Here is a 10,380-nt window from a genome sequence, read left to right as displayed (position 1 = left end):
TGATTGATTGGTTATGTATGATATATGGATCGTTTGATATGTTTGGTATGTGGTAATTGGGGAACTCACTAAGCTTTGTGCTTACGGTTTGTGGTTTATGGTTTCAGGTACTTCCAGCTCGAAAGGGAAGGACCCGACTTAATCGTAACGCATACACCTGTGTTTTTCGCAATACGCGATCTTTGGGAATAAACTTTAATAATTGTTTTATTTTGAAATGCTTTTAAATGTTTGGATAAAGTTACAATAGTGTTTTGATTATAATAAAAATGAAATCTTTACCCTTGTTTTTCGGGATGTTACACAAAAGAACATAAAATTAAGGACTAACAAGATCTAACAAATCATTCACCAAGTTCAGAATTTTATACCTCCTAGAGAATGCTTGGGAGGTGCAAATCCTAAATCTACAATTCTTGAAGCTTTGCAAGCAACGCTACAAACTTCTTATTCCTTCAAAAGCGCCCAAAACACACTTTTAGCTTACAAGGCACAAATATGGGATTAGGGTTTCAAGGGAGTCGTTTGGAGAGATGGCGGATGATAATAGAAATGATTTATGGAGGTTAATGTGTTTAAATAGGGCTCACACCATAGGGGAATCCATATGTCATGGCCTTAACATGCATGTTTTTATGAAAATTTAGTTTAAATATGTGATGTGTAGTTTTCAAGCGGGCAAGGTTATCACCAACAAAGAAATTAGAAAAATCATACACAGTTTCCTCCTTTAACAATTCTTTCAATTTTGCGAATTAAAGCCTTCTTGATGGTAGTTGCGATACGGTTTCCATGAAATTATCATACAAACAAACGAAGAAAATATACCAAGGCAAACCAAATGAAAAAACTTATTCATGGTAGATTTATACATTCGCGTTCATTAAAATTATACCAATGTTCAATTCATATGAATTCAAGTAAACATGCTGCTTCCATAAACGAACAACACACCCTTTGAACTTCAATCCATCGGTATGAGCACTCAAGTCACTAATCAACTGATATTATGAACACATCTAAAAAACCACAAGAGTTCTAACGGTTATATCTAACACAAAAATTATATCTACAATTGATACATCTCATACGGCATGTATACAAACAACTACCATCCTAGATTAACGAGTAGACACTTTAACAACATATGCGGTTATAATACAATTTAAATGCACAATAAATTGAATGACATGAACAACCCAAGATAGCCGCTAGAAGAACTTGTAAACGCAACCCACCCAAGGGCCTCCCCAATCGAATGACACATCGGAAAACGACGACTTACAAGATGTTTTTTGTAAATAGCATCGAATTAGGCATGTAAATTGCCGTGAAATATAATGTTTTTGATAACTCAACAATATTCTTTTTAGTTACGTAGGATATAGATATCCGACCATACATCATTGGTCACATTATATGTTTGAGCATCTAACTCAATGGCATATTACGAAGAGAGAGCATATATTGGTTGGTTTATTAATTCCACATAATTAACATAATTTTACAAATATATTTGTTTACGAAATAGATAGTTATAGTATAAAATATGGTCATTTGATGGTATTGTACCTCCCATTTTGAGGTAGTAATTATTCCCATGGGTTCTTGTATTTAAGTTATAGCATGATATCATAACTTTATAATTAAATCAGATAAAAAAGTTTTAGCTTCACAAAATGAACAAAATTTGATCTAAAATAAGTAAAATTTTTAATTGTGTCATAATTTTCATGAAAAATATAGATACTCACCGAAAGAAAAGTTGAAATACAAATCCTCCGTTTTAGTGTTTTACCGTAGTATATGCAATGAAGTTTTCTGAAACGGATAGAAAGCAAAGCAGTATAATTTATTTTGGGGCAAACATATGAGAGGAATTTTCTTCATATTCATACATCCAATAATTAGAACTCCATAACCTAATGCAAATGACGGAATTGCCCTGTGAAACCACACATCTCTTTACTGCCGCACCAACGCCAAAACAGTAAAGGCAGCGACAGGGGTTGTTTCGTAATTACCCAAACAGCAGTGTCGGTTACTCATCTTGTTTTTCTTTTTCCACCAAACAAAATCAAACAAATAAAGTTGCACTTGCAAATGCATAGAATCGAAGCCCTTCAAATAAAGTTGATGCAGTCAGAGCATACAACCAGCAAAATCACCACTTGATCGAGCTCCAGTTCCTCGATCGTTTAATCAAATCAGCGAGCATTAGTCGCTGGAAGTGTGTGTGGCTTCGATTGTGAGTTGATTCCGTTGAAATCTTCGTGAGCTGTTGTAAATAGGAACTCGAAAACCTAAAATAAAATGGAGCTGTACGGACGGAGCACGGGGAGAAACGGGTCACAGACGGATCATACCCAACAACCCGAATGGATACAGCCGGGGACGGAGACGGGACTCGAAGGTAATGCTTCCACAGCTTAGCATTTTACAGTTCCAATTTTGACATTGTTAGAAGATTTGTTTAGGGTTTTGAACAATGTACGAACTTTTTTTTGTCTGTCTGTGTGTTTGATTGATTTTTTGTTTCCATTGGTAATTTGATTTGGGGAATGTATGTAGAATCGATGAGGCGGTTGGGGTTGTGGGGTGGAAGAGGAGGAGAGTTTTATCCGGAGCGACCTGGAACGGCGGATTGTGCTTACTATATGAGAACTGGGACATGTGGATATGGTAGCAAGTGCAGATATAATCATCCTCCAGATCGTAGTAGCTCGGTAACCCCTCCCTACTTATTTCGAGATTGTTTTTTAATCAATTATCATGTCCTGTTAATGATAAAGTGCATATGAGCTTTTCCATGGAAACCCATATTCTTTTTTCACACACGATGTACTATTAACCACGAAAGTGATGGTGTCTTGAACAAAAGACAAACAGGGTAAAAAAGCAAGTAACATGCATTATGAAACATTGCATCTAACTCTATTCCTCCATGGACTGTAACTTTGAATTGTGATATGGTTTTAGGCTGGAGGAGCTGCAAGAAGTGTAGGAGGGGGAGCTTATCCAGAGCGACCAGGAGAGCCTCCATGCCAGGTACTGTGTTTTGTGTAAAACTTGCACATACATACACTGAAATTTGAATCTGTTTTTTTCTTTTCGTTGATAGCGTTCCATCTGTTTATTTGTAGTATTATTTAAGAACAGGCACCTGTAAGTTTGGTGCATCCTGCAAGTTTCACCATCCAAGACATGCAGGTGGATCGTTAAGCAACGTGCCACTAAATACTTATGGATATCCATTACGACCAGTAACTATTTCTTTTCTCATGCTAAATTGTTTCTTCTTCTTCTTCTTCTTCCAAAGCTTCCTAACTTAATTTTTTTTTTTTAATGAAAACAGGAAGAGAAAGAATGCTCCTACTATTTGAAAACGGGGCAGTGCAAATTTGGTATAACTTGTAAATTCCATCATCCTCAACCCACTGGAGAATCCATGTCAGCATCAGCATCTGCATCTGCACGTCCGTTTTATTCAACTGTGCAGTCGCCTTCACCCGAACAACAACAACAGTATGTGGGGGGTCCAGGAGGTGGTTATCGGGTTACAAGTGCAAGGCCTCCATTGGTTCCGGGTTCATACGCCCCAGCAGGTGCTTATGCTCCAATCTTACTCTCCCCTGGCATGCTTCCTTTACCCCCTAATTGGAGTCCTTACTCGGTAAGAAACAATATAATTATTCTAAAACTCTGATTTCTTCATTTTCTGTTTCTACTTCTTCTTATAGTGTCAATAGTTTACGAGATGCAGGGACGTGTAAGCCCAGTCCTGTCTCCGGGTGCTGCTCAACCTGCTTCTGTCTATGGAGTCAATTCTTCTTTTGCAGGAGCAGGAGCTGGAGCTGGAGGACATTTTCGTCCTTTACCACCACCACCGGTAGCACAGTCTCCTGGCCCTAGTCAAACTGAAAGGGTATTTCCGGAAAGACCTGGTCAACCTGAATGTCAGTACTACATGAAAACGGGGGATTGTAAGTTTGGAGCCTCCTGCAAGTATCATCATCCACCTGACTGGGTCTTATCGCAGGCAAACTGTATGCTCAGCCCCATTGGTCTCCCTTTGCGTCCGGTGAGCTGCTTTTTAAGCTTCTTGTAAAAAAATAAATTATTAACTGAAACCAACAAATTAATGAAAAACAAACTCGTTTGTGGATGTGGATGAACAGGGGGTTGAGGCTTGCAATTTCTACATGCAAAACGGACACTGTAAGTTCGGGCGCACCTGTAAATTTGATCATCCGCTTCCAGGTGCAGTCACCTATGGTGGTCCATCGGAATTACCAATTCCTACGATTCCAGCCACCGTGTCATTCTCAGAAAGGTCCAAAATGGACAATCCTAGTTCAGTTGGTTTGATGTTTACTCAGGGTCAGGGTCAGACCCAGACCCAGACCCAGACCGGGTCTTCACCTGAAGTTCAGATTTCCGGTCAAACTTCTCCTCAGACAAGGTAGTGCTGCTGCTGGGTTTAGATTATTCCACTTGCTACATTTGTCAGGTGTTACATATAGTAAGATATATGTGGTGAAGTGTGTCAAGTATGATTATTTATATTATTATTATTATCTGTATAGCAAATATTGATGCTGCTGTGTAATTTTGAATTTATGACACTTTTGGTTGCATTGAATCTGATCTGGGAATAAAAGGATGAGACAGAAGGCTGTTAAGTTAACCAACCATTTTCTTACTATCAAACTGTGTTTAATAATTTCCCAATTTGGTGTATCAAGTGTCATGGTTGTGGGTTCCATTTTTTGAAATTAGTTAACAATCTCAAATTGAATCAACTTAAAATACGTAATTCTTGATGTATATTCTAATGTACGTTATTTATTTTCGTGAGAAAATAACGAAAATATATTATTTTATTTAATAAAGTAAACAAAAATTGATTTAATCAAAAAAACAATATTCGATCTAATTTTGAAATACAGTTCAAATTCAATCTAAAAATTAACTTTTTTTTTATTAAGTTGGAAAGCAAATATTATATTCTACTGGTTACATCAGAACCAAACAAAATTAATTTAGTTACTAGTAAAGTTAAAAAGAAGAAATAAAAAACCGGTTATATAAAGGTAAAGTTAAAAAGAAAGAAATAAGAAATTAGTTTATACAAATAAGAGCAAAAAGATTATTTGGTAAAGTAGAATGGAAAAAAAAAATTGGGTTATAGATCCACCGAAGTGGGTAGCCTTAACCGGATGTGTGGTAACAGGTAAGCCCGAAGGCTGTTCCCGTCCCTGTCAGGGGAGATGCCAACCATCTCTCCTTCTTACGAACACATGATATTGTCTTCCAATTCACTTAATAAACGCCTTTTTATGTTATCACATCCCCGATGTGGGATGCTTACGCTTCTTCAAATGTATTTATCTACAATATCAAGTTTCGTTAGTCGATTTGCCATATTTTCTAGCGATTTTCTCGTTTTTACCGAAGACTAGAGTCGTCGATTTGAAGATGATGCTACTCCTTACTCATCCTTATTCCAGCAACTAAAGGTATAATTCTCTGTATATTTTTTTGAGCGATGAAGAACCCTTATTTCATTCTTTGAGTTCGGAATTTGCATTTATCGTTTGCTATTTTGTACATCATAGATGATTTAAGTTTGAAATTATTGATTGCTGCATTATATTGATAGTCGATAGAAACGTACTAGTGTTATTGTGTGTGTGTGTGTGTGTGCGTTTTTTTTTTTTTCTGATGGAATTATTGATTGCTGTTAAATTTGTAAAAATGGCGATCATTTTGTCTCATTAGGAAAGTGAGACTTCATATATCAGTAATCTTCTCACCAAAAATGGACGATGTGATAGTTGTTACCATGACTAATGTTCATGGTGAAATCGGCTTGAGATCAACGTTTTGAGAACTTATAACTTTTCCAAATTTATGTTGTTGCTTCAAATTAAAGTGGTACACATGATGATGAAGATTATAAACTCCTGTTATTAAATGAGATTGTGATCTCATGTAGCTAAGGATTCTCCATTCATGATTTGTTAATTATTATTCAAAAGAATAAGAACTATTGTCATACATATTCCGGATTAATTGATACATTTTGTTATATGATAATTATATTAGAATATGTTAATTACAGTCACCTTGCAGACTCCATGTGACACAACTCCTGGTTGAAATGCTTTGAGAAGTGGATAACACAAATGAAGGCATGTATCTAGTTGTTAGGTAAAATCTTACCTTTCTTTTATTCATCATTAAGATGTAGTTCTTAGATGAGCAAATTATTTGCAGCTTCCATTAAACATCATGCTCTTCAACTTATTTAGCAGTTAAATGATTAGGCTTGTTGTTGAGATGTACCTATATCTTAGGCAAGACATAACCTTTCTTCCAATTTTGCATCTCACTCTTGTCAAAGCCATAACCCATATGCATGAAATACAATTGCATTTCTTTGTATGATTGCTAGTAAACCAATTAATGACCTACTAATAAGATCATGAAATATTGATATTGGTATGCTTTCTTTCATCTCCTATGATGACATTTCAAAAGATTTCTATTATGGTAAATTGGTAATGGTGCAAATTTGGTCTTTGTGTTTAGCAAAAAGTTGCAGGTTCAGTCAGGTACAAAAGACTGTGCAAAGAACATCGAATAAATTTTGTAGGTTATTTATTTTGATTCATCTGATTTCTTTGTGTTTAATTTTCTGGTTAAATAAGCTGAGAAGACGATGAATAAATTTTTATTGATTCAAGAAGATGAAGCTTAAAAACAAATCAAATCAACCAAAATGAATTCCAAACATAATCATGAACATTGATATTATGGATTTAAGAAAAGGAATATCAAAACCCACTAAAAGATCAATACAATCGAATATGGTCATCTTCATCCTATGAAACCCACTCTTTTTGCAAGTTTGTTCGTCTTCATTTTTTTCCAAGTAACCCAGATTTTTTTTTTTTTGAAGAACAAATAGAATATACCCACAACTAAGAAGAACAATGAAAAAGACGAAAGAAGGTTTAATATTAAAATTCAAGATCAAATCTACACAGAAACAATGAAATACTTGTGCTTTATCTTTTTCTATTAATCAACACATTGCATACAATTTTAGTTATTATTATATAGCTTACATACACCTACTATTTTAGTCTTAAATCTACACATTTTGTCCGAAGCAAGATATAAACCCTCAACTTATGCTAAAGGGTTCCTATCCCTATGATACTGCTATGCCAAAGTCCATTTTGTAACACTTAGAATATTGTCTAATGTTTTATTAACAAATGAAGGGCAAAAATGTAAAAAAATGTTCTTTTTTCAACTTGAGAACATAAATTTCTTTCCAACTTTAGAACACAGCCGATCAATTCTTTTTCCATTCTTTTTTCCTCAATTTATTTACCTTCGCTTTCCTTAATTTTACCTCGAGAACAAGGCATCAATGAATCCTCAATGGGATAAAACTCAAGAACATGAATAGTTCCTCATGTGGAATCTCACTACGAACCCAAAACAAGATCCAGACAAAACGATGAAGATGAATAGTTGCTTATGTTCCGGATTAAGATAAAATTTGTCTCCTAGCAATGATTATTTAAAATGACTAAAGAGTTCATCACCATGGAAATTGGTCAACCAGATTTTACAACCATAAAGACCATTTGTATTAATTTTTTCAACACAACTATAATTTAATATGTTTTTATGTTAATGGTATTGATATGTATAATCACTCAGTAGTCACTACAAGTACCCAATATGAATACTCAAGGGTCAAGGCCCTATTCGTATATAGCCCATTGTAATGGACCAAATATCTATTGACCATGTTGATTGAGAAGACGAAGACCATGCCACTACATTAGCTTGTCATTGGGTTCAAAAGTAGGGGTGGTAAATCGGGTCATTGTGTCTTGTTTTTTTTTACACAACACGACACAAAGTCGTTTTTTTCCCCTAAATTAACACGAAAACGAACTAATTAAAAAATGACAAACACGACACGATAAAGATAACATAATATAACAATTAGTTTATTTAACTAATATTTAATCATACATAACATGAAAAACACGAAAAACATGACAAACAAATGCTAAATCGTGTTGAATTTTGAACACGAACACGACCCGATATCGTGTTTTTTACACTTGGCACGAACACGATACGTATACGAATTCAAATTTAAATTTTGTCCTAATTTCGTTTTGTGTCGTGTCATCAATTGCCACCCCTATTCAAAAGGGTCCCGTCTAGATCAATGAAGTTATTAGTCTATTCATTGCTGGATGAGTCACTGAAGAGTTTAACAATGAAGGGGACCGTAGCGGGTTAGACACAACTTGTCGTGAGGGGGTAGGGGCTATTGTCGCTTCCTCGATGAACCCATGACAGGGTTAAACCAATTGGCATACATAATATGGGAAGACTGATATCAAGGTTTTATATGGGACCTCAGTACGTTGCACGTGCAAGAAGTTGTAACATCCTGTTTTGGGACGTTTCTTAAGTCAGGGTTTGTGAATCGTAATTCGACCATGTAAGGCCTAGGTTTCAAGGGAACATAGTTTAGACTCTATTAGATGTTGTTGGTGTTGGATAAGTAATTTAAACATTGGATTGTTCATTGTAAGCTGAGGGGTAAAATGGGGAAGGTAATGTTTTAGGCTTCTTGCATAAATTAAGGATTTTAGTTCGAGATGTTTTTAGTTATAAGTAACTAGATAGAGTAGTGGGGCTATTCGATACCTTTCTGCGGATATAAAGATCATCGAAAACGGAGTTGAAACGAAGACATTATGGTTGTTTGAAGTTAGGTAAAGGGAGCCTGGTAGTATGCAGGGCGTATACAAGGGAGTATGTAGGGTGTACATGCTGAGGATAGGGTGCATTTTTGGTGGAGTACGTAGGGCGTACCCAAAGTTTCGCGGGGCGTAATTCCACAGTGTAAAAACCCTAATTTCGGGGTTTTGAGCCATATTTAAGGTCTTTAACCCCTTAGGGGGTCCTTCCTATCATGAGCCTCCACCCTATTAAGTCTCTAACTCGAAACCCTAGCCTCATATCACTTATTTTGATCCTTGGCATAATTTATGAGTTTATTTCTCCATTCGAAGGTGGAATCTTGAAGAACAAGGTGGTGGCAAAGTGTATGGAAGAAGGATTCAAGCATAGATCCAACAAGATCACTTCATTTCTGGACCATTGTGAGTAAAAAGCTTCAAACTTGCTCATTAGTTTCATAGATCTTGTTCATTTTCATATTTGCCACTTTTTGGCCACTTTAGTGCATAAAGTTTAGATATTGAAAGTTTGTGACATTTTTATGGATAAAGTTGGAAACTTTATCCATCTAAACATCATATTGATTCCGATTTGAAGGTTGGAGACTTGAGCTTAATGAATTAAGTTAAGAAAGATGCATTTTTGGTCCCTTTTGAGACTTAGAAACTAGATCTTGTTTGTTTGGACCATCTAAATAGATAAAGTTGGAAACTTGATCTATTATGAAGCTATTGAGAACCAGAAGAATGTGATATTGGTCATTCTATTCCTTCCATGCATGAGTTATGATGTCTTAATGGATTTTAAGTTAGAGTTTTAGCTTTTGGACTTTTTATAGCCATGAAAAGTCATAATGTGGAAACTTTATGACTTAGAACGATGTTTTGGGTCTAGATCTGAATTTGGATGAAAAGTCTTTAAGGAATAAGCACTTAATGAGAGGAAGTGGGAATCAGTAGAGTACTCTGGGCGTACTGAGTGGTACGTTGTGCGTATCTGGTTGATGCCCCACAATCTGGACAATGGTGCACTACGCTGGGCGTAGTGGCTGAGTACACTGAGCGTACTCAGTATATGTCGACTTCCCTTGACTTTTTGACTTTCTGGCTTTGATATTTGTCCTGGGGTTTGACCAAGTTTTCCTAAGGGCATTTGGGTATTTTGAGTAGTAATTGGAGTTTAAGGCCCTGTTATTTATATAGGTGATTAGTAGAGGCAGTGTTCGAAGCAAGATTTTGTCCAACTATCTTTTATGATTGTGAGGTGAGTTTTCCTCACTGTACTTGGGGGTCAAAGATACCAATGCCGACCTAGTAGATTATGTATCTGGGTTTAGAATGTCACTATGCTGTAGTGATCTAATGAGATCTCAAGGGTTATTTGTTTGCTATTATATATTTATATGTTGCATATATCTACATAGTGTGGTTTAGGTCGAGGCTGGCTTTGTGCTATCGACCAACAAATCCAGTGACAATCCAATCGGGAGATTGTTGGACATAGTGACAATCCAATCGGGAGCTTGTGGGCACGTGGAAATCTGATCGAGAGATTATGGGCCAGAGTGGCAATCCAACCGAGAGGTTGTGGGCT

At 36.1% G+C, this 10,380-nt stretch overlaps 1 protein-coding gene, 1 long non-coding RNA gene and 1 other non-coding gene across 3 annotated transcripts; 2 read left to right on the top strand and 1 right to left on the bottom strand.

Moving 5' to 3' along the window:
• The first annotated feature begins 2,054 nt into the window (after positions 1–2,054).
• LOC145048733 (Zinc finger C-x8-C-x5-C-x3-H type family protein) lies at positions 2,055–4,687 on the top strand. Its single transcript, XM_078997317.1, has 7 exons — positions 2,055–2,413; positions 2,572–2,726; positions 2,980–3,048; positions 3,144–3,263; positions 3,356–3,673; positions 3,764–4,081; positions 4,179–4,687. Exons 1-7 carry the CDS (start codon positions 2,314–2,316, stop codon positions 4,464–4,466), a joined length of 1,368 nt encoding a protein of 455 aa, XP_078853443.1. The 5' UTR covers positions 2,055–2,313; the 3' UTR covers positions 4,467–4,687.
• Positions 4,688–5,165: 478 nt separating this feature from the next.
• LOC144998761 (uncharacterized) lies at positions 5,166–6,447 on the top strand. The gene is made up of 2 exons (XR_013660423.1): positions 5,166–5,519; positions 6,125–6,447. It is a non-coding gene; the product is annotated as an uncharacterized LOC144998761 (long non-coding RNA).
• LOC144999306 (U6atac minor spliceosomal RNA) lies at positions 5,174–5,300 on the bottom strand. Its single transcript, XR_013660819.1, has one exon. It is a non-coding gene; the product is annotated as a U6atac minor spliceosomal RNA (small nuclear RNA).
• Positions 6,448–10,380: the final 3,933 nt, after the last annotated feature.

The sequence above is a fragment of the Lactuca saligna genome, chromosome 5 (genome assembly GCF_052625555.1).
Source record: "Lactuca saligna cultivar CGN05327 chromosome 5, ASM5262555v1, whole genome shotgun sequence".
NCBI lineage: Eukaryota > Viridiplantae > Streptophyta > Magnoliopsida > Asterales > Asteraceae > Lactuca > Lactuca saligna.
The sequence above is the reverse complement of the archived record's forward strand: the minus strand, read 5'-3'. Positions and strand labels throughout refer to the sequence as shown.

Excerpts from the sequence above, each read along its gene's own strand:
- LOC145048733 (XM_078997317.1), top strand. The coding sequence starts at position 2,314 with ATGGAGCTGTACGGACGGAGCACGGGGAGAAACGGGTCACAGACGGAT. Across the intron at positions 2,727-2,979 it reads CTCCAGATCGTAGTAGCTCG|GCTGGAGGAGCTGCAAGAAG; the intron begins GTAACCCCTCCC and ends ATATGGTTTTAG. Across the intron at positions 3,674-3,763 it reads CTAATTGGAGTCCTTACTCG|GGACGTGTAAGCCCAGTCCT; the intron begins GTAAGAAACAAT and ends TACGAGATGCAG.